At 48.3% G+C, this 22,798-nt stretch overlaps 8 protein-coding genes across 8 annotated transcripts; 4 read left to right on the top strand and 4 right to left on the bottom strand.

The window, feature by feature from the left end:
* Positions 1 to 519: 519 nt before the first annotated feature.
* On the top strand, positions 520 to 1,863 carry PPTG_15373 (hypothetical protein; the record flags this gene model as incomplete). Its single annotated transcript, XM_008912433.1, has 2 exons — positions 520 to 735; positions 799 to 1,863. 2 exons carry the CDS (start codon positions 520 to 522, stop codon positions 1,819 to 1,821), a joined length of 1,239 nt encoding a protein of 412 aa, XP_008910681.1. The 3' UTR covers positions 1,822 to 1,863.
* On the bottom strand, positions 1,760 to 4,029 carry PPTG_15372 (hypothetical protein). The gene has a single exon (XM_008912432.1). The coding sequence runs from the start codon at positions 3,881 to 3,883 to the stop codon at positions 2,084 to 2,086; it is 1,800 nt and encodes a 599-aa protein (XP_008910680.1). The 5' UTR covers positions 3,884 to 4,029; the 3' UTR covers positions 1,760 to 2,083.
* A 9,835-nt stretch (positions 4,030 to 13,864) lies between these two features.
* Positions 13,865 to 15,022, top strand: PPTG_15371 (hypothetical protein; the record flags this gene model as incomplete). The annotated part of the gene is made up of 2 exons (XM_008912431.1): positions 13,865 to 14,356; positions 14,432 to 15,022. 2 exons carry the CDS (start codon positions 13,865 to 13,867, stop codon positions 15,020 to 15,022), a joined length of 1,083 nt encoding a protein of 360 aa, XP_008910679.1.
* Positions 15,023 to 15,094: 72 nt separating this feature from the next.
* On the bottom strand, positions 15,095 to 16,081 carry PPTG_23681 (hypothetical protein; the record flags this gene model as incomplete). Its single annotated transcript, XM_008912430.1, has 1 exon — positions 15,095 to 16,081. The coding sequence occupies one exon, from the start codon at positions 16,079 to 16,081 to the stop codon at positions 15,095 to 15,097; it is 987 nt and encodes a 328-aa protein (XP_008910678.1).
* Positions 16,082 to 16,547: 466 nt separating this feature from the next.
* On the top strand, positions 16,548 to 16,862 carry PPTG_15370 (hypothetical protein; the record flags this gene model as incomplete). The annotated part of the gene is made up of 1 exon (XM_008912429.1): positions 16,548 to 16,862. One exon carries the CDS (start codon positions 16,548 to 16,550, stop codon positions 16,860 to 16,862), a length of 315 nt encoding a protein of 104 aa, XP_008910677.1.
* A 60-nt stretch (positions 16,863 to 16,922) lies between these two features.
* Positions 16,923 to 17,510, top strand: PPTG_15369 (hypothetical protein; the record flags this gene model as incomplete). Its single annotated transcript, XM_008912428.1, has 1 exon — positions 16,923 to 17,510. The coding sequence occupies one exon, from the start codon at positions 16,923 to 16,925 to the stop codon at positions 17,508 to 17,510; it is 588 nt and encodes a 195-aa protein (XP_008910676.1).
* A 745-nt stretch (positions 17,511 to 18,255) lies between these two features.
* On the bottom strand, positions 18,256 to 18,471 carry PPTG_23680 (hypothetical protein; the record flags this gene model as incomplete). Its single annotated transcript, XM_008912427.1, has 1 exon — positions 18,256 to 18,471. The coding sequence occupies one exon, from the start codon at positions 18,469 to 18,471 to the stop codon at positions 18,256 to 18,258; it is 216 nt and encodes a 71-aa protein (XP_008910675.1).
* Positions 18,472 to 19,753: 1,282 nt separating this feature from the next.
* On the bottom strand, positions 19,754 to 22,066 carry PPTG_23679 (hypothetical protein; the record flags this gene model as incomplete). The annotated part of the gene is made up of 4 exons (XM_008912426.1): positions 19,754 to 19,762; positions 20,434 to 20,611; positions 21,136 to 21,178; positions 21,820 to 22,066. 4 exons carry the CDS (start codon positions 22,064 to 22,066, stop codon positions 19,754 to 19,756), a joined length of 477 nt encoding a protein of 158 aa, XP_008910674.1.
* Between the last annotated feature and the right edge of the window lie 732 nt (positions 22,067 to 22,798).

Genomic DNA, 22,798 nt, shown 5'->3' with positions numbered 1-22,798 from the left:
GTATAAGTGGGCGTATAGCAATCCGTTGTTGTATAAGTTATGTGTCCGAAGTGCCTAAAAGATTTGTACATGCGCGCTTTTGAATCTGAGTTCATTTGTATCTTCAGACGGCTGATTCGTGTGCAGCGGTAATGAAATACTGAAGAACATTATCATTTTACTGCTACAAGATGCTGGGGCTGCAATGCTACCGCAGTAGATGCGCATACATCGCAGACTGAATGCCTACCGTAGCTAAAGGTAACCATGAGCAACAAAGTTTGTTGTTGGACAAACAAATCGGAGCAGCTCAAAAAATGGCGGGAAAACAGTTCAAAGACAGTCCGGACTCCATTTTTGACCAATCAAAGAGCGTATTATCCATCCGAATGATTATGCTGATTCTTTAATGACCAATCACAATTCGCGCTCTTTCGTCCAGTGCCACTCTTTTGACTCCCCCATCCCCCTGTAGGCTACATGTACGTTGGCTTTGCTTGTCAATCCCAATTCTGACTGATTCAAGACGCTTGTATTGGTATGGCGCCGTCGTCTGGAGGAGAAGAGAAGACGAAAGGTAGTTCGCTCGATACGGTACAGCGAAGCGATATGCACGAGCAACAAGCTTCGAATAATGAAGTGCCTACCGCTTTGCTAGTCTCTGACGATAGCGAAGAGATTGAGCAATTGTCCCCGCGGTCTCGAAGGAGACGGAAGAATCGCAACCAAATGCGGCTAGCGCGTCAGATGGAGAGAGTATGTGTACGGTATAGTGTTTCGATGGTCGCATTGACTAAATCCGTTCATTTGTCTACACAGGAGACAATGCAGAGACTACGTGAGACAATGCACCGTCTAGAAGCTCGATACCAAGAGACCGTGGCTCGAGGGATTCTACCACTTCCATGTGGTGAGTTTTCATCGCAGGACGTTAATCCAAATATCTCTTCAGAGGTTGCATCACCTTCTGAGTACGTCAAACTGATCGAAGAAGGAGCTCGCTTAAAAGACGAGAACTTTCGCTTTCGAAGAGCTCTCCACGAGAAGAGCAAATTACAAGAGACTTTGGAGAGATTATATGAAGATTCTCATCAACCACTAACGCAGGAGGAGATCAACATGAGGCGCTGCGTGTTTGAAGATCAATGTGTACACAACTCCTGGACACCGCTCACAGAGGAGGAAGTCTGGGCTTACATCCGTGCCACACACGATCGGGTTGCCATTGCGATACAGTCCGTGTTACAACGTCTAGCACTGAAAAGGCTGGACCCAAACGTCAGACCTCTGCCCCCATTCTTAGGATGGCAGGTGCGATATCATCGAGAAGACGACGAAGTATTATTCTCATTTGAGAAGCCGTTCTATCACGTGACAGCACTACAGGCCATGCAGCAAACGTGGGACAATGAATTGACCATGCAGAGTTACCGGAGACCGGTCGATGTAGCCTCGCAGTCCATGGCTGTATACCAGATCATCAACCACGACACCTACGTGTTCAGACGCCGAATGCGTTTCTGTGACAAGGTAGTTACCACGCACTACTTGCGATTCCGGTTGAAGACGAGCTCAGGCTACGCAACAGGACACTGCTCAGTCGACAGAAAGCCGCCACAGGAAGAAAGACAGATCTGGGCAGCCAATCTATCGCTTTGGACAGACTTCAACATGGTTTGGTCAGCATCAGGCCAGGAGTACTGTGTCGTGCGTATCTCGGGCAGAATGAAGGTAGACGCCACTGAGGTTGCAGCCACGAAGGCTGCTACCGATATTATGTTCGGACTACTTCGCTGGGAAAACTTAAATATTGGTCCCGTATTTACTTTTACGGCCAGTTAAGATGCGGATATTTCTCAGTAAAGATTATTTTTTTTTACGTGCTGGATGGTATTCAGCCATTGAAACATGAAAGTTTACGTCGTGGATGGTATTCAGCGAGTGGAACGTGAAAAGTCACAGCACTTGCGTGGTGGAACTCGACTGATGAATTAACGGATTTTTTTGAATTTTAGTCTGAGACAATAGACTAAATTTCACTTGCGCTGGTCGGCAGGTATTGTAATCAAGGTTTTACAATTGCCTGGCGTCTCATTTGCCATTGTCAAGAGGGCAGGAGGAGGGAGCGCGATGACGAAGGCACGACAGCGAGCTCCCAGATCATGGTGCGAGATATAGAGTTCACAAGACGAACGTACATGTCTTCTTGGGTGTTGTACTCCGTGCGTGCGATGAACTTGACGAGGCACCCAGGCTCGCCCGTGCGTTCGTCCTGTCCAGCTGAAAACTCTACCCAGTTCGAGCTATCAACGTACTCGAAATTCGAGTCTCTCTCGGCCATCTCGCGCACCTCGGGCGACGAGGGGTTGATTGAATGGCGACCGATTACATAACCCTTGTCAGTTTGCATGCGAAAATTCAGGAAGATCATGCGCATGACCTTGTCGTGTTGCACAGGGTGTTCAATGTCAGTACCAGCGATGTACGTGCTGTCATTGATTACCTGGAGTACTTCGAACCGTAATTTGCGTCGAAACGGGGTAGAAGTTGGCTTAGAGTCCCTTCTCCAGCTGCTAACCATGGCTTGTTGCGGTGTAATACCGACGAAAAATTTGGAAAAACTCACGTAAAAATCTCCGTCAGGGTTGGTTTCGTGACGAACTTCCCATCCAAAAGTTGCCGACGGTGGAAATGCACAACCTTTACGTGCATTGGAAGGTTGCGGTGTATCTGGAGTTGATGGGGAGCTTGGGGACTCAACGTCGGAGCTGTCTCCGTCTGAAACCTCAAAAGGGGACATGAGCGGCTTTACCGTCTCTTCCATCGCCCGCATTTGTTGATAACAGTTGCGTATATGCTCATTGGCTTGATCCTCGGTCATTGGCACATACTCATAGTCTGTAAAAAGTGTCGAGTCGTCCGTCGTAAGTGGACATGCCAGCTCCAGCTCCTGTTTTCGATCTACCATCACTTGTTGGAACCTTCTGTGGGTCTTTTGCTTTTCCACGAGCATTTGCTCGAGCAGAAACTTTTCCTCTTTCAGCGTATGCGATAGATCCGCCAACGCGCAGTAATTCGCCTCTAGCGTCGTCGAATCAGAATCCCCATTGCTGTTGCTGCTACTCGCGCGACGACGCTTTGCCTGTGATTTCTCGTTCAGTTCCTGATAATGTTTCTCTAGCTGTTGAAGTGTCAATTTCATCCGCTCGATGTCATCCCGTTGCCGGCGTCTTGCACGTTGCATGGACTCTCGATTTCGTTTCCGACGGATCTCCAAAGGTGTGAGCTTCTTTTCTTCTTTCACCGTCACGGTCGCACTTGTCGCGACAACTTGCGCTGTTGCTGGTTTGCGTTTCCGCTGCACTTTTGCACCTTTCCCTTCTTTCCCCTTCACGGCAGCATTCGGTTCAATTTTAACTACCAGTTCGTTGCCTTTTTGCTTTGAATTTCGGGGTGTTCTTGTTGCACGTGTGACTGGTTTCCTCTCGCTTTCCGGTTGTGAATCTTCGGATATTGCCACTTGCCGTGTTGCAGCGGCAACTGCAGTGTGAGAGTTCACTTTAGTTCGGTTTTGCTTGGACTCGATAGCCACGGGGGAGATGGTCTCGCGGGAGCGCGATGGCTCGACGAAGGCCGTGAGCTCCACCTCTTGCTCGTCCAGCAGCAGCTCCACGGGTTCGAGGCCCGCGTCAGTCTTCGTATCCGTCACCTTGCCGTCACCCAGCGACAAATCCCACCAGGCTGCGGCCGCCTGGGCGCCTCCTCCACCCTGAGCCTCCAGATTACCCCAGACGCGCATCATCGCATCATCTGGCTCTCCTCGAGCCGGGGATTCGGCGGTCGCTGCGTCGTCCAGTAGGAAATCTGCGTCTTCCGCGGCCAATAGCTCGAGATCCACCGCCATGAACTGTCGAAACTCAAGTGATCGGCTTTGCAGACGCTTCCACGCAGATCTACGCAGCACTTAGAGAGAACGAGACTGCGGTGGCGGTCGTTCTTGGAGGGATTTGACTGCGGTATTCCTCATCACCTTTTTGGCTATTCCTTGAGGATTGGCTGAAAAAGTGGTGATAAATCGAATTGGAGAAAGACCATTGGCGGAAACGCTCCGAGTGTGAATGATGGTGCTATTACAGTGATCGTGGGGAATGCAACAGCTTATACGGTTGGTTAGTGTTCACCGCCCTTGTGCTCTCATATGCATGTGCTAACATACTCAGTTAGCTTGAGAGTCCCCGCCTCACCGCCTTCGATCTCAGCTAATTTGAAGCATAAATCAAATCCAATTACAGATCCCACTCACACTTTCAATCTCTAGAATTGAAATGTCTTATTCAAGATATAAAACATTTGACGTTGTGTTTGCGCGAAATCCAACATGACCATTACTCCTACTCTCTAAAACGACGTATACCAATAGAACGTTTATGAAAGGGTATTTAACATCAGTAGTATCAGAAAGTGAGAGCGGAGTCTGTCTGTTGTCTTTTCTGTGGCAAGTGGTATATGTACTGATCCAGTCGACGCGATAATTCGTCTACACCAACGTCACCAGTTTCGCTTGCCTTCTTTCCGCCGCTGTACTCCCGTACAGTATAACGACAGCGGCAATTCATGGAGGAACCAGCCGAAATCCCACTACTTGTAGCAATTTGGTTGCCGTAGCATTTCAAGTTGATGTAAATTGGACTTGCGTATGTAACCATGAATCTCGGCCACAGGGTAATTTGATACATTTTACACGGGCGATCAGCAATTTGAATCCAGCAATCTCCGATGTCGAAAAAAAACCGTTCTTGAATCTCGTCTCAAATATGCTCACTCCAGCGACAGAAGGAACTCCTCGAGTACAGGATGAAACGCCAGATTATTAATTGTACGGATCGAGAGAGAACATACCAACAGTGTTCGCCGACTCGACTATCAAGTAGTGCATGCATCATTAACGAAACTAGTGGAGGAGATTCTTAACGAATAGCAGTGTCGCTTCATGCCCATGTCCCTGTCCGGTACTGATGGTCCCGCGAACCGAGTCCCGATGCTTTTTGTTTGTTTGAATCTAGCACTGTTGATCGTGCTCCAAATTTATGAATGGTTTACACTACTACGCCAGGGATGGCAATACGAACGTTTAAACGAACTTCAATTGGATTTCAAACTTTTTTCAAAAACGTTCGAAATGCCGTATTACTAAGTACGAAAAGCGTGCTACTTGATGAAAGTATACCCCCAAAATGACAAAAAGGGCCTCTATTCAGTAAACCAAAGTACGTCGTGCAGGAGGACAGAAGCAAGCGGCAAACCTCCGGCCAAGTAATTCGTTGGGCACTTGCGGATCAACAAAGACAGCGTCGACAGGGACCCCGGCGTCCGGAGCATCACCTGTGCATCCTCCATCTGCGCTTGCTTCCTTCAGGTCCAATTGTCCATTCTTAAAGCAAGAGTGGGAAAGTAAGCTTCAACCTGAACGAGGCTACTATTAGCGTTGCTGCTGTAGTTGCTCCAACGCATTTCTATTCGATTAGAAAGGGTTTTGCTTCGTTTTAATGTTCAAACGTTCGTTGAAAGAATTTGAAATCAAAAAATGTTTGAACCTTTTATGGAAAGAATTTTCTATTGCCATCACTGACTACGCTGGTATCCCGCATTAAACTTTTTTTTTAGGGTATTACAGTATCCGTATCGCTCATTGCCTCATCACTAACCACTTGAAAGTGTAAGCTCTTGACTATATTTTAGATTTGGTGCGTACGCGAGTACCCATACATGTAAGCTTATATAATTGACACCCTTTTGAAATTCTGAAGTCATTTCCATCGTCAAGGAGGAAAACATGATGTATGCTAGAGATGTCAACGATTTGGCACGCATTTCCTTTATTTACCAAACAGAAGAAAGAGAGATGGAGAACTGCCGTTTATCACATACCACATTGTTTAGCTGAACAGTTCTAAAACTAGTTGATGATATGATTTTTTTTTTGCGAGGTAGCTTAAGCAATTGCATAAAACATATAATAAAGAGTTTTTGCAAAGCTCCCCATTCCTCCTCCAATACAAACTCTTGCAATTGTCAAATGCAGTTCCGGAGGTTTCAGTGTGTGGGAGTGGAACAGTCAGACATGTGGAGGAATACACTGGAACAAGGTATGCTCCCACAGATTTGAAGTCTATCACTGATTTGCACCTGCTAGAATTTAACCTTTCATGTGGGAACAGCAATGGGAAAGTTGCGAAACCTCTCTACTATGTCATCTAGTCATGTTTCAACATGCGCCTTTGTTTGGTTTCCACCATTCATCCAAAATAAGTGTAAGATATCGCAGAACTCTAATCCCTCCAACGTACACATCGCAGCACGGCGGACACGAGCTATAAGTAAAGCGATGCCACTAATTGAGCTCAGAGGTTGATACCTCCACTTGTTGAAAACTTGTCAGAAATTGATGACTTTTTCGACAGAAAAATGAAAAATAACCTTTTATTTATGCAGCGAGCAAGCGATAGTTAGCAATTTTAATTACTTTTGTTTTAAAGAAGCTTTGTGCCGACACTTTTCTATATTTAGTTTATTTCTATATTAGGGGTTGTCGCGGATAGAAGGTAGGTTTCAGCAGCCAAACCTACCTGCCCCATTTTGCCCCATTTTCTTCCCCAAAAAGCAGGAAGGTTTGGTTGGTACTTGCAGGTTTGACATGATTGGTTGAAAGTCACGTTAGAAAGTTTGATTTGATTGGCCGCAAGGAAACCACTTTCAAATATGTATCATGCTTCGTCTTGTACACGACCTTGTTTTCCCTTGATAATGTATTTTGGAAATGATTTTTTTTTATTATCGTGGCAGCGCGAACACGACCAGAATGCATGTTTTGGTATATATTTTTTTAAGTCGCGGATGCGTCCAATTTGTGGGGATAGTTCATTTTCATGTATTCAACCAGGAGGTCACTCCAATTATATCCATTTTTGAAATGGATGCTATCCATAATGAGTGCATGCTGGGAGAACAAAAATAAAGCGTGGTTTCGAGATAAGATCTGTGTAGTCGGGCGGGCGACAGAACAATTTTATCTCGTTTCCCTTCAACAACCTAAAGGACTAAGGACGATTCTTTAATTAATTGAACGATTCTAAAGTTATAATCCACCCGGGCGAAAGCACTGCTTTGTCCCGAATTTACGGTAGTAAATGTATTTACACTGTACAGTACCGTACTTGAGATCTCATACTACAGAGAGATCACTTTCTACATACCGTAGAAAAAGTTTAACAATGGTATACACACAAAAATCCAATACAAACACTAGCATAAACATATCTTGGTGGGGAATTTTACAAGAGAAGTATAGATTCAACCTTTAGTGACAAGATCAGAATAAACGGATGGTTATCGCGATATCCAGATTGTTGCCGAAGTAGCAAATTTATTAATGAGCAACGAAAGCAGGACTTCTGTGCTAGTCCTCCTACATGCATTGCACTAGGGGCCTCTAGTACACTTGGAGTTTGTGCCGCGTCATCCTAGGAACCGCGTAAACGGCCCCGTAAGCAACACCGCTGCATAAACACCTTCATAATCGCCACAACCGCATAATCCTTGATGAAGTGGGTCGGTAGCTGCTGCTGTACGAAGCGGTAGGGCTTGCTCTCGATCCGGCGACACTACCCCCTAAAGCCCGAACGCATCGTGCTCAAGGTTGACCGACTGCGCTGACGAAGTCCTCGTTGTCCACAGTCTGTGCGTAGCTTCGCACCTTGTCAGGAACCTGCGCCATCAGCCCTGTCAATGGGTCCCATGATGCTTCGATCGGCTGTAGCCCTGTCCAGTTCACCAGGAGCTCCCATCTTGAGAGTGCCTGATTGTAGTGGAAGTCTGCGATTCCGTCCACTCCGAGCAGCATACCTTGGTTCGAAACAAACTCACGGATCTCTTCCGTCACATTCAGAGACGAATCGGCGTAGAAGCGAAGTCGCGAGCCATGGACTTCATATGTAACACCCGATAGTAAATGACGAATCACAAACGAATGCGGTCGAGCTTCCGTCACTGCAAACGGGCCCACCCACTGCGCCAGGAGCTTGTCCTTCGAGAGTCGCTGGTCAACCCTCGACCATAGTACATAGTCCCCAATATCGAAGTTGACCGTAGAACCCTTTGCTACTGCCATGTCATAAAGGCGTTTCTTCTCCTTTGCATCGACGACTTCACGGTGCGTTGCAGACAGTGACGCTCTAAGCTTTTCCAACGAGTCCCCCACGCACTCCAGGTTGATCTCTGTAAGCAAATCACTGGCTTCAGCCCGGCTGATGACATCTAACGACGATGCTGGTGGCAGGGCCAGGAAAAGCTCCATCGGACACTTGCTGGCCAACGAATGAACTGGCGTCTGGTTCAAATTCGCTTGCACTACCGGAAGTAAGTAGGGCCATTCATGATGGTCCAGGTGGTACTCCATCAGCATCACTCTGAGGACTTGAAGAATGTCACGATTCAGTCGCTCCACGGTGCCGTTCAGCCAGGGTGCGTAAACAGGAGAGAACCGTTGCTCGATCTTCAAGCGGCTGCACAGGTAATTCACCGTCTCGTTTCGGAAATGAGACCCTTGATCGGACATGAGCTTCTCGGGACTTCCATAACGCTTGTGCCATGAGAGAAGAGCATCTGCAGCAGTAATCGAATCCGCATTGGTGCATGCAAATAGCTCGCAATAGTGAGTCAGCGAGTCCTTAAGTACCATTACATAGCGATCTCCACCAAATCCGTCGCCAAGGGCGAGAAAGTCCCAGTGTAGCATTTCATTCCTCCTAGTCGCCGTGTAGGTAGGACCATACACCCGCGGTATCACCCGAGGACCTTTGACATGTTTACAGAGCAGACATGCTCCGACAAACCTTTGAACTTTCTGGTGCAGCTTTACGATGAAGAATCGGTCATTCAGCACAGTGTAGACGGCATGTCCACTGCGATGACCTTGGGATCCACAATGAGCGACGACCATCAACCTTGACACCAAATCACGAGCCGAAGAGGGCACCCACACCTTGTTGGCCAACATGATGACCCCATCCACCATTGTGTGTTCTTCACCAAGGTCTCTGAGAGCTGATTGAGCACCACGCTGCGCCTTCACGATGTCTGCCAAACCAGGAAACGTGAAGTCTTCGTCCGAAAGCGGGCGTAGCACTGAAGCGATGGCTTGACCTCTAGTCCGCACCGCTGCAGCTCGCGCCACAGGCACTTTCCACCTTGATATAATGTCTGCCCAGACATTTACCTCGCCAGCTACGTGTTCAATAGTGAACCGCAAGCCACAAAGTCGCATCGCCCATCGCTGTAGACGATCGCGCACATGTTTCTTCAACTCCACGTGCGGAGCGACGATGTAGATAAGGTTTGCATGATCGCAAAACAGTTTGAACCCGCGTTCACGCTGGAGTAGGTACTCGAGATCGGTACACGCCTTGACAATCGGAAACGCTTCCTTTTCTACGATCGCCCAGTTCACTTGAGAGTCCTTGAAAGTTCCGCCTTTGCACAGTACCATCCGGTGGTGCTGCTTCTCCACAGGAAACGAAGGATCCCACGTCTCCACCTCGGTGATGATAATACTCGAACCAGTAAGTGACGCGTCGGTCATGACGCACAGTTCCGATGTCGGGCTTGGGAAAGCCAGAGGTACTGAGGCCTTGATCAGCTCCTTCACTGCATTGTAGCTGTCCGTCTCATGTTCCGTTCACGAGATGGCTACATTGAGAGCATTCTTGTTGCGCCTACCGATCCGCTTCCGCTCTGCACCCAGCTTCTCCTGCAAAGGCGCAACAACACGCGAATAGTCAGGCAGCGACTCGTGCAGCCAGTTGCTGGCACAAACGAAGAACTGTAGCTCGGCCACTGTTGAAGGTAGGGGGAGCGCTGTCAGCGCGTCCTCCCGCTCCGGATCGTGTCGAATCCCGCTACCAGAGATCAGCTTACCGCACCACAGGGTTTCCAGCGGGAATAGAGAGCTCTTAGCAGCGTTCAGCTTCAAACGTCGGTTTCGCAAGATAATGAAGAACTCCTTCAGCGCATACAGGAACTCATCGATAGTTTTACCGAAGATGATCACGTCGTCCACCCAGACCAAAGCGTTGCGCTGCAACACAGGCGCCAGAACGTCTTGCATCTGCATCTGAAAGCGAATAGCAGAGTCTACGGCACCCTGGGGTACACGAGTCGGGGTATAGACAGCGTCTTCCGTCATGAATGACATGAGCTCTTGGCTACTCGGATCCAAGGGCAATTGCCAGAACCCTTTTATCATGTCGAACTTGGCAAAGCATACAGCACCTCGAACGGCGGACGAGGCCACCGCAAGGTTGGGCATCGTCCCGGCAATGGTAACCGTGAGCATGTTGACGGGTCGGTAGTCAATAGTGATGCGAAACTCCGTAGTCGAACCAGGTTGCGCACGGGAACTGCAGCACACGCCCATTTAGCAGCGTTGTTCTTCCTGATAAACCCACGCTTCTCCAACTCAGCAGTGTATTCACGGAGGAAAGTACTCTGAAGTGGTGCATATTTCCGAGGTTTGCATCGGAACGGAACAGCGTCTTGGATCAGCGTGACCTTTAGAGGTTCTACAAGAGCCGGAGGGTCATCGCCAAGGCTCTCACGGAAAACGTCGACTTGGTCACGTACCAGCACCCGCATCTGCTCCTCGTACCTACGCTCCAGCCCATTATCGACGGCTGCATCCACGAGGTGGTCAAACACAGCGTCGTCTCTGCCAACCTCGCCAGGTAATACATCTCCCACAGGAAATTCATCTTTCTCTTCATCCAGCAAATTCGAGCTAGCCAGCTGTTCAATCATTCTCTCGACATCGATACGATGCGATTTCATCGCATCGTTTCCTAGTAGCAGCTCCTCAACATCATATTCCAGCACGAGACACCGTACCTCTCTCATGTGGACGGGTCCAGCAGCAGTAACTAGCTCCAGCGCCACGGTAGCTTCCTCGATGCAGTCTACACGCTTTCCGTCAGCCAGATAGACTGGATTGGGCGCTTTAGCATTTTCACGTCGAGGTCCACGTCGAGCGCCTGCAGCGACGCGATAACCACCCGAGAAATCATCGTTCGGTCTGCACCACTGTCTGGAATATAAGGTATTTCCAGCACACTGTTGATCTTTGCCATGTTGGCTCGTACTGTGGCCGAAACAGCCTTTGAGCGCACAGATTCGTTTCGAGCGTTCTTGGCTTCTCTCAACTTAGACAAAGCATCTGCCTTCTGACCTGCCGTAGCCGTTGGACACTCATCCAACCAATGGGCACCCTTGCACACCAAACAGCCATCACGTGGAGGAGTCCGAGCCTTCTTCTCAGCAGTGGGCGTCGCTTTTACAGGCTTGGCTGATCGCTTCCCTTGCTGCTGTGGCTGCTGTCCACGCGTCTGAGGCACGACTCGCTCCACACTTTGTACGTGGAACCTCTGCTGCACCCGAGCATGTTCCAGAATCAAGTCGAAGAGGGCTGCATCGTCCGTCTTATAGTCCCGTCTCTCATACTTGATAAGGCGCTCGATCTGCTCCTTCAGCATAGCGGGCTGAATATTCTCCACGAGAATTGCACACCGAGCCTTCATTCGGTCCTTGTAGCCAGGGCCGGCAGCATTACCTCCGCCAATCAGCGCCTGCAGACCGTTGTCCTCCACAATTTTTGTAAAAGACTGGAAGTACTGAAACACTCGTGCGTCACAGTCATCCACCTCCATATCCATCTTCAAGGACTTGCGAAAGAGCGTAGTGATGTCCGGAATGAAGTCGTTCTTGAGAGACCTGCAGCGCTTATGCACCTGCGCCAGGATCTCCGCGTCGTCCACATTCTCCACTCGCTTCTTCAGCACGTACGTAGCTAGTGTTTCCAGCACGGCCGGTTCCACCGAGCCCTTCACCGTAGCCACGACACCTTCGAAGCTCTCGCCGGTCACTCTACAGCGATGGCGGATCTTCGTCAGGTATTGCTCCCATTCGCGATTCCACACGATCAGGGAGGCCTGGTCCCAACTGGCCAGTTTCGGCGCCCTGATAAACTCATACACGGGTTGAGGCGTGCTCATCTCCACGTCCCCATCAGCGTCTAGAGCGTAGCGTGTCCCCATGTTCAGCACCGTTGAATTCACCGAGCCCACAGAAACGTACTTAGTCGAGTAGTCTTGGTCTGCCCGGCGGTTAACAAAAGTTCTTCGGGAAGAGGCGTAAAGTTAACTTTATCGCGATATCCGGATTGTTGCCGAAGTAGCAAATTTATTAATGAGCAACGAAAGCAGGACTTCTGTGCTAGTCCTCCTACATGCATTGCACTAGGGGCCTCTAGTACACTTGGAGTTTGTGCCGCGTCATCCTAGGAACCGCGTAAACGGCCCCGTAAGCAACACCGCTGCATAAACACCTTCATAATCGCCACAACCGCATAATCCTTGATGAAGTGGGTCGGTAGCTGTTGCTGTACGAAGCGGTAGGGCTTGCTCTCGATCCCGCAACAATGGTGACCGAGGCTACCAAGTGCAAACCTTAAAATAGCAGAACTCGCCAATAAGAGTATAGCCCGCCCTACTTTTCCTGGCAAACAAATTCTACAATGCACTCCGCTTATGTGATCAACATACAAACAGTTCTAAACGAATTCCTAGACATCTTTTGAGTGTACTCCCTCAGCCATGTAGCAGTAGCGCAGAAGTATGAAAGTTGAGGGTATACAGACCAGCATATGGCACTGATTTAGCAACCCGCGGGTACGACAACATGTATCACTGCTAACATATCGGCAAGCTGTACGCTAATGCTAGGACTCAAAGGACTGAGCTAGTTGACTCCGGTCCTCTGGTAATCTATAGTTTCTGCGATTCCAACTGGCCGTAGTTTCTATCTGTAGCTCGTGAACTCAGCTTTGGATGTCTTTGCAGATTCGACAATTGTTTCTGCATACATTTCGTTGCACGGTCGGCAATATGGCATGACTCTATCGACTGAGTACAAGCGCTCAGATCGTTTCTTCATAGTCACGTGCCTTCCAGAGCAGGACAGCCAATAAAACACTACTGTGTCTGTCTCAGATTTCAATTTCTATATACTACTCTTGACAGGACAAATTACTGCTCGACCCCACGGACCCTCTTACTGGTATTAATACTGTCGGAGATATTGCTGGCGTTGTCAATTAAGTTGGGATCTATACTACTCCTGTCAAATCCTCTATTCTGTTGAGCAGAACCTTCATCAAAAGGTCAGACAACACAACTTCAAGAATATGGTCTATGGAGTATGGTATCTTAAACATGACGAACATGTAACCGGTCTAGAAAGCCTAAATGCGTCAATAGTTTTTACGAAGCATAAATACGTCAAGTATATCTTCAAAAATGACTTGTTCTGTACCAAATTATCCGCTTTTTTACGGTGTTGGTACATGTTCGTCGTGGTATACGGTAAACTTCCCCGTAATTATGTAGTGTGTTGTGTTACGCGACAATTGCGTCCCTTTGTAGTGGTCACATAATTATTAAAATATAAAGTTCAGTTAGTTTAACAGGCTTTACATGGATCAGAGACCGCCACATAGATACCTACCTAAATAAACGATTAGAGGGCTCGGTTTAAAGGAGGTTCCATCTGTTGTGATGATGTCGGGCATCCTACGGATGGCATTTGGAGATCTGAGCTTACTGTTCCCTAAGAGCGTGTTCGCTTTGTGTCCTAGATGGAGATCGCAGTAGAGAAAGGCACATATCGTCTTGATCTGCGTTCGCTCCAGCTCCATCTCCACACATCATTTTAACCAATAGCAAACTATTATTGTTCGTGCACCACTCTGGCTTCGCAGACACCAAGACACCAAGACAGCTTCATGATGATGGCCCGCAAGCAAGCTCCACAGACACAGTACACGCCGCTTTCTCCTTCGCAACTGTCGGAAGATGCTGATCTCCGTCAAGTTGACGACCGGGTATCATTGAGCGTAGGGGATTACGACCCTGGGACGTTTGCTCAGCTCGCCCAACTTTCTTCGGCGCCGACCGCTACACCGGCAGACTCACGGCAAACCATGGAGCGTCAAAGTGCAGTTGCCTCTTTAAGTGTCGATGCAGCGGGGAAAGCACTTACTGCTGGTGGTAGTGCTGCTAGCGAAGGGCCAAATGCTGCGCAAGAGCCCCCCACTACCTTTGCCTGGACACCGAAGGCTGCCGAAGCGCTATTGCGTGTGCGCTACGAGACGATGCGTGACCGCTTTCATCGCAATAAGAGTGCGAAGCAGCTCTCCATTGCTTGGGGGCTTGTGGCAACGGAGACCTCGCGACTTGGCGGGCTCATCGTCGACGCGAAGCAGTGCAAGTCAAAGGTACTGTACGACTATTGACGTGTTGCCGACCAATTGCAATTTGAACATCAATGTAAACGTATTATGCGATCCCAGCTTAAGCACATGCACAAGCAGTATACAGCGTATCGTGTCGCTGAAGGAGCTACGGGTAACGCTACCGATAAACCATTGAAGGAGCCGCCATGCTTTGCTACGATGTGTGATGTGTGGGAAGACCATGACGGCATGGATGCCGATGCTTTTTTCACTAGCGATGCTTCATACCAAAACCTGTCGTCTGACAGCTCCCAGCAGCTCCATGAGAGATCTGATGCAGAGGTCGAGTGCGGCAAAGAGGCAAAACATCGTGACGAACAACGAGCATCGCGTGGTTGGAAATCTCGTGGTAAACGCTCACGCGGAAGCGATGACGCAGCGGCGGGAATGATGTCTATCGGGGCAGGGCTGAACAACATTGCTGAAGCATTTAAAGCGGCAAGGGTGCAGAACACAGAAAGCCAAAGCAGCGACGTTTTGAGCTCCTTGAAGGAGTTAACGGAGACAGTTCGATCCCAGGCGCGTAGTAGCGAGGAAATGATGAGCTCTGTTCAGGAGCTGACGCACGCAGTGCATGCCCAAACGCTGGCATTGAATAATTTGGTGCAGCTGCTTGCTGCAAACAACAGCACCTCGCAGCGTGAGTGACTGGACTATTGCATCATAAACGCAATAGTAGCAAAGCAAACAGATTGATTTCCCAACAAAATAAATGCTCTATTACGGCCAAAGGAAGCTAGCAATGGCATTCCGCTTCGGAATAGCGACATCTCGTTGGCGGCTTGAGCACGTGGTGTCATCAAAATTAATCTCGTCGTCATCTTCCTCCACGTATCGAGGAATCACAGCAGCATCTCGAAAGCTAATGAACAGATTGTGTAGCACTATCGTAGCAACAATTACATCGCTTGCTTCACGAGGCGTCTCCTGGTTGAGCGGACATTGCAAAATCCGAAATCTGCCCTTCCAAACTCCAAATGTGCTTTCGACTGCCATTCGCGTACTTGAGTGAAAAAAATTGAACTTGTTCTGACGCTCTGTCAGCGACCCACCTTCTTCCCTATCGGAGTATGGAACCATCAATCCAGGCGATAAGGCATAGCCAGCATCACCGATAAAATGCGTTCCTGCAGGAATAATGCTGAAGTGGTTTCGACCGATGGTGCTGTGCTGCCAGCATTTGCGGTCCGACCACGACCCAGGACGCACCTCAACACTCAAAAAAAAATTGTCCATTGTCACGATTGCTTGAACATTCAGCGCAGGATAACTCTTACGACAATAGAAGCCATCAAAATCATCAGGGCGCTCTATCTGAATTAGTGATCCGTCAATGGCCCCAACAACGCCAGGATAGCTGTGGCGTATTGCAAACGCGTCTTCAATAGCACTCCATCTGCTACGGTCACGCGGGAACGAAATTACTCGACACGCTACCAGCTTCAACACGCGAATCACTTCTGCAGTAATTTCCTTAACATAGCTTCGTGACATCCCCATAGCGGCACCAACCTCACGATAACCGCCAGCAGATCCTAGAAAGTAGAGAGCTGCGGCGATTTTCTTTTCGTAAGAATGTTGGCGAACCTTCGCGTTAGCAAACCGAACTCCATGCTCTTGTAGAAAGCGTCCTAGCTGTAGAAACGTCTCCTTCGTACAGCGCATGTTATCCTCAAACCAGCTAGCATAGGCTGCTGATTGCAGCATTGCGTCAAAAGGCAAATACGTCACGGTAAGAATTTGTGAAGGACTCCTCCGAGGAAACGGCGCTCTATCACTCGCAATTGATGCCATGGCGTGCCCTACAGCAGCACACACAACTAGCACTAGATCGTCGTCGTCCATTGATCAAATGTGCTTATCGCCACTCCTCAGTTATCTCCAGCTAAAATTCTCCCTCTCCACCTCTCGGAGGTGGAGACAACATGTACAGAAAAAGTTAATTCTTCTCCTGCTGTGTTGTCGACATCCTTCGCATTTAATCCAATCAGAGACGAGAAAAGATGGTAAGGCGTGGTCGTCTCCATCTACTGCTGCAAAGCGAACACGCTCTAATGGGACTACCCTGTGCCATCAACACATAGGCGGACTTCCACGCTGCAATGACGAATGCCCATTAACCGATTAATCTCCTCTCAAACACGTCCAACTTCGACACTATCCCACTGCCATAATGGTATACTCCTTCCTGTTCAAGTCGACAGTGCTGGTGTCGACCTTGCTGGCATCGCTCGGTGTTTCCAATGCTGAATTGGAGACTGTGAAACTCACGCACCCCACCGGATCCAGCGCAGAGGTTTTCCTTTTCGGGGCGCACGTCAAGTCATTCCGTACTGTATTCGACCCGGACCTCGACATTCTGTTCATGTCCAACCAGTCGCATTTGGACGGCGTGAATCCGATTCGTGGTGGTATTCCAGTTGTCTTTCCCAATTTCGGCAGTGCAACCGGCTTCCCCAGTCACGGCTTTGCCCGCATCACTAACTGAACCCTGTCGGGCGTCGAAACGGCTGCTGATGAGACCAAGCCCAGCGTGGCCAAATTCGCTATGAACGCTAGCGACTCGACCCGCAAGATGTGGCCTGTTGACTTTGAGCTCGAATACGAGGTCAAGCTCTACTCCGCTCAGCTTGAGACTGCGCTGCACGTCCACAACACGTTCACGAAGCCAATTGACTTCCATGCGCTACTGCACAACTTCATTTACGCTCACGATGTGCGCGACAATGGTGTGTGGATTTCAGAACTGAAGGGCCTCGAATACTTCGATAAGGTCTCCAAGACGAACAAGACTGAAATACGCGACGCCTTTGGCTTGACGGCACAGACAGACAGCATTTACAAGAATGCCCCCAACAAGGTGCGTGCTGACATGAGGGGAGCCCACTTTGACTACACCATCGAGGTCGAGAAGGAGGGCTCGATCGACGACAGCAACAACGCCTCTGCAACCAAGACCGATGTGGTCATCTGGAACCCATGGGCTGACCGCGCCAAGACAATGGACGACTTCGGTGACGAGGAGTACATCAACATGGTAGCCATCGAGCCTGGTCGTGTGAGCGAGAAGCTGGTGCTTCCGGCTGGAGAGACGTACACTCTTCACCAGACCATTTCGGTCCAGCGCTTTTCTTAAACCGCCTAGCACCATTAACCCTTTTGATCATAATGAAAATCTGAAGAAGAAGTTTCAACTTGAGAATCTGCATGTAGTAATGAAGTAAGTTTAAAAACAGATTACCCTTTGTTCTAAAAGTAAGGTTGACATACCATCAGCCGTGTTAAACTCCACGGTATAATAAATCATCGTGAACTTATCGATAGGCGATGGTAAGCATTCTCATACTCAATGCGGCTAATAACGCTCGACATTTCATGGTAGTGTACTCGTTAGCCCGGCAAACTGATTAGGCCGAACTAATGGCGGGCCCCAATTACTACGTCGGTTTCCGCGTTGTCTACGTCAGTCAAAGTTAAATGAAGAGGGGACTTGAATTAAGAAAAGGTAACAATGAAAACTTCGTGGTTGCTGTCTCTCAGGTCCAAGCGACGCCGTTTCACCGAACTCAAGAGCTGAAATTACTTCTTGTTGGCCTTCAAGACTATTTCTGTGATTCTTATTAAAGAGCATTTTGAAGCAGCGTGTGTACTACCACCTCGTATCCTTGCTAGCATTAGAATGGACTCAAGTTAAGTTGCTCCAACCACTCGTAATTAACATCTCCTCAATAAAACAGTGTAGGCTGGAAACGGATTAAACTGATTGTGCTGCAATTGAAACCGTCACGAATTTAGGCTACACACAAAAGTTTTGTTCGAAACACATTGACTGCCCACCAAGTTACGATGGGTTATTACCAGACAAAACCTGCTCACAGCGTTCAGTTGCGGCCCTTGGCAGCGGGACTCGGCGTCGGGACCTTAGTGTAGTAGAGCTTGCGGTTGGCGACAGGGCTTGGAGTCGGGAATCTAGTGTAGTAGAGCTTACGAACATTGGACGTATTCTCTTTGACGTCAACGCTGTCGTCGGCTGTAGTCGAAGAGATATACAACGCGGTGGCGAAGGCGACGATGATGAGACCTTTCACGAGTTGCATGGCTCTTGCCGTTAGTCTGCTTGATGTGGTGGCGGGGAGGACGGAAACACAGCAAATTGGCGAATGACTACATGTATAGGCGAAGTTCTGAGCCTCGGACTCCTAGACTATGAGAATAGGTTGAGTCAACATACGGAATACTGGTGAGTAAAGAACAACAGATCGCCATGATTTATGAAATGGTTGAACGGTGGGTCTTTTACATGTACTTCCAGCACCATACAACAAGGTATTTGGGGCATGTAAGTTCATTACCCCTAACCGTCCCATCATGCAAATTGTAAGTCGCACGTGATCGTTGATCACTGCATGCCGCTGTTAGCGGTTTCATATCGAGTAAAATGGTTAATTCGGCAAATATGGAATTTGATACCCCTTATGCATACACTAGACAGCTACGCAGACAAGACCGTTAGTATACACCTCATCACTTTTTCTTAATTTGGCTAAACGTTGTCCGATTTCTATCGCTTTACACTATTTGCCAAGTATTTTAAAAGTGTACAATTTCATTCTAATCGTTGAGGGATGGTGAATCGATGCTATTATAGAACGTGCTAAGTTTCCGTATGGTCAGAGGTGCCCTGAAAACGCAGATTTGAGGATCGTATGTTTGAAATCTATTGAAGATACAGATCTGAACACAGTTCTGGCAGTGAAAACGGCATTCATACCACTCTAATACATTGCTTATTTTTAGTGTTTTTGTTTAGCAATATGTATTATACCTGCACGCCGTACATCGATCGATACTACATAAAGTACCTGTACCCTAGCACTGTAATTGATTCCGAGAACTGCTACCCCACTTTCGATTACGTTCCTTAAACTCTACTGTATTAAGTTTACTTGTGTTACACCATGTCCCGATCAAAGTGAGAATCTCTTCGATCAAAGTGGGCTTTACTAAATTTAAAGTGAGAACACTAAAGATACTAATATAAGATTTGTACCATCGATTTGAGCAGGTATAGCGAACGATCGAGAACATTGGTCGACGCGCTACAGAGCTGCGCCATTCTTCATTTCCAAAACCTTCAACAATTGAATACCTGCGGAATTTAGGAGAAAAATGGTGAATATAAGAGTGCAATACTTCGAATTTGTATTGACGCAGCACCTACTTTTCTGTGCACCACATATTCCATCAAATCATTGTAGCTGGCAGACCTGTTATTCAATCAAGTATATCCACATTCGGATGTCAAATTGGATGCAACTGGGGACAATTCGCCTTTTTTTCTATCCGATTCATCCGATCTAAAAGCGAATGAAACCGGATTTACTCATTCTTTTACAATCTCTAGTTGGATGGTAATGTATTAATTCAAGTTAGTAAAATAGGATACCGCACTAAAGGTTGTTAACAGGTCTGTCAAGACTAACACCGCAGCAGTGAACACAAATGCTTTGTTTTGATGTTTCAAGTATCAAGCCCCTCAGTCTTCGGATAAGTCTCCCTGAGATTCGACAAGAAAACACCATCCTTTTGAGGCATGGCAACGTTAACCTGAGATGATTCTGGTTGGAAGTCGAACATACCCAGTGAATCGCGTGCTTCATCGGTAAGTTGTTCCCTCTTGGTCTTCCCCCATTTCCTAGTGAACGAAAGCGACTGGTTGCCCACCCAGTAATCCACGTACGAGTCTAGCTTGACAGTCTCCTCGCCCTCAATTTACTTTGCCTTGGGAGGAACTTCTTTTTCGTAACCCGTAGGGATTGACAACGATACGCCGAGGATGACCGACGCATCAGGATTCGGGCTGTCCGTCCACACAATTGCATGCGACCAGACGTGGCGGTGGCCTTTAACGTGATTTAGGACAAACTCCGCCCCTTTTGGAAAATACCAAGCATAGACGATGGCCCACTTGTCCTTATACCAATTGGATCGCGAGTAAACTTGGCCCCCTACGTCCGGGTAGTTGCAGTCGCCGTTGGCCCTTCCGGAAAATGCCAAACCCCCACAGCAGCGTACGGATGACATCCGTCCGAGATATGCAGCAGTGGCTTGAACTTGACGGCAGTTTTCTCCGAGTTGCTGGCTGGTTCCGGCTGACTGAAGGTCTGGACTTGGTCATGGTCGATCGTCTTGATGACAGCACTACAGGTCGGAGGTTCGTTTTGGTGTTGGAGAGCGCTGAAGTGTGTTAGTTGCTGGCGATTTTTAAATGAGCGCATTGCTGGCTGTAGTACTGAGCTTATTGCCGGATCGATCTCTCGAGCCGAATCACCTTCGATTTGAAAAGTTTTAGAAAACAATTTTTACCTTATTTTTAAAAAGGTTTTAGCTGACCAATGGTACAGCTGTGTGCAACACAACAAACGTGCATAGTGGCGAAGAGCATACCTATCCCGAACTTCAGACCCTGGATAAAACTCTCGATACGAAACTGAGTTCCGCGAGTTTACCCTCAGCGGCTACTTGTACGGGGTCATGAAAGTCGCCGACTCCCAAGTAGGCGTAGCGTCATCGCTACGAACTGGTCGGCTTCCTCCTTCCCGGTAGTCCATAACGACAGTATCGAATGTAGGGATAAAGCATATCACAACTTGACTTACAGCGTTTGAGTGGAACATAGGATTCTATAAATATCTGTGTACATGATCGCGTTAAGTCTTGTCTTCCCCACACAATCACTTTAGAATATTCTTGATCCACACGTTACACTCCTGGCCAAATTAATCCGGCCACCCACACTTTGTACTGCAAATCAGTCAATATTTGGCATTTGGGGGTGCGCTTTTGATATGAGTTTTCTATTGCTTAGAGAAAGAAGGTGTGTGTGTTAACGATCGGGATTTCGCAGTTTGAAGGGTAGCTCCCATACAATAAACCGATTTGGGCATGTGGTCCAAACTTTCGGCCACCCTCGCCTAACCCTTTCCATAGTAAAGTCAAAACAAATGTAACGAAATGATTGTACTAGTAATGCGTCTTATCTCCTCTCTTCTCAATGACTTCAATGCAGCGTCGAGGCATCGAGTCAATTAGCTTGGTCAGCGTAGGTTGCTCAATGCTATCCCATGCAGCTAATATAGCTATCGTTAACTCAGCTACGTTTGCATACTGTCGACCATTCAGGTAGACTATGCGCGCCATTATCGCCCATAGATTCTCAATGGGATTCAGGTCGGGCGAGCGAGCCGGCCAGTCAAGCAGCCTAATCTCCTGTTCATCAAAGAAGTCCACAGTCTCTCTCGAGGTATGTATGGAGGCATTGTCTTGCTGGTAAATATAATCTAAGCCATAATGAGCGTGCGCAAAAGGAAGCAAAAATTCAGACACCGTCTCGATGTAGTGGGCTGAGGCCTGCCTCCCAACCAACACAGCGAGCTTCGACCTACCCTTGAAACTGAATGCTCCCCAAACCATAACAGATCCACCACCGTTCTGCCGTCTAACGGTAGTCCTCGGATCACGTCGGATGTCTCTCCAGTAGTTGCGGAGTCCGTCAGGCCCATCTAAGTTGAATTTTTTTTCGTCCGAAAAAATGATGCGCTGCCAGCCCTCTTGCGGCATGACGACCATAGTTTTAGACCAATCGAGGCGGTGCGCCTTGTGAACAGCAGTTAACGGCAAGGTGCTCTCCATTTTGGTGTAGACTAGCCAGTCTACACCAGAAAGGAGACGCCGAATTGTGCGTGCCGATCCTTTGCACTTACACTCAACCTTGAGCTGCTCGGCGCTGTAGTCGCCCCTGGATGCCTTGCGCAGTAGAATCCGTGCGAGACGCTCGGATATGGCATTCCTCCGTCCAGGTTTCCGGCGTTTCCTTCGTGGCGACTCCAAGGCACGCTGGACTGCGTCACGGGACCTCTTGACCTTCCTTGCAATGGCTCTAACTGAGAGCCCTCCTTCTTGTAGTCCACGAATCCTCCCCCTCTCTTCGTCGGTTAGCCAAGCCGGCATTAATCTGCAAATTGGAAAGTAGTATGTGGAGAGCGAAGACACAAGTGAACCACTGCGCTGCGGCACAGCCACCACCACCACATTGGTTGGTCTACATGCTTTCCAATAGTACAATCATTTCGTTACATTTGTTTTGACTTTACTATGGATAGGGTTAGGCGAGGGTGGCCGAAAGTTTGGACTACATGCCCAAATCGGTTTATTGTATGGGAGCTACCCTTCAAACTGCGAAATCCCGATCGTTAACACACACACCTCCTTTCTCTAAGCAATAGAAAACTCATATCAAAAGCGCACCCCCAAATGCCAAATATTGACTGATTTGCAGTACAAAGTGTGGGTGGCCGGATTAATTTGGCCAGGAGTGTATGCATGGATCACTTTATTATAGTGGCAATCGCTCCGTACATAATG

The sequence above is a fragment of the Phytophthora parasitica genome, assembly GCF_000247585.1.
Source record: "Phytophthora parasitica INRA-310 unplaced genomic scaffold supercont2.47, whole genome shotgun sequence".
In the NCBI taxonomy this organism is placed as follows: domain Eukaryota; phylum Oomycota; class Peronosporomycetes; order Peronosporales; family Peronosporaceae; genus Phytophthora; species Phytophthora nicotianae.
Note: the sequence above shows the minus strand (reverse complement) of the source record. Positions and strands in the feature narration are given on the sequence as shown.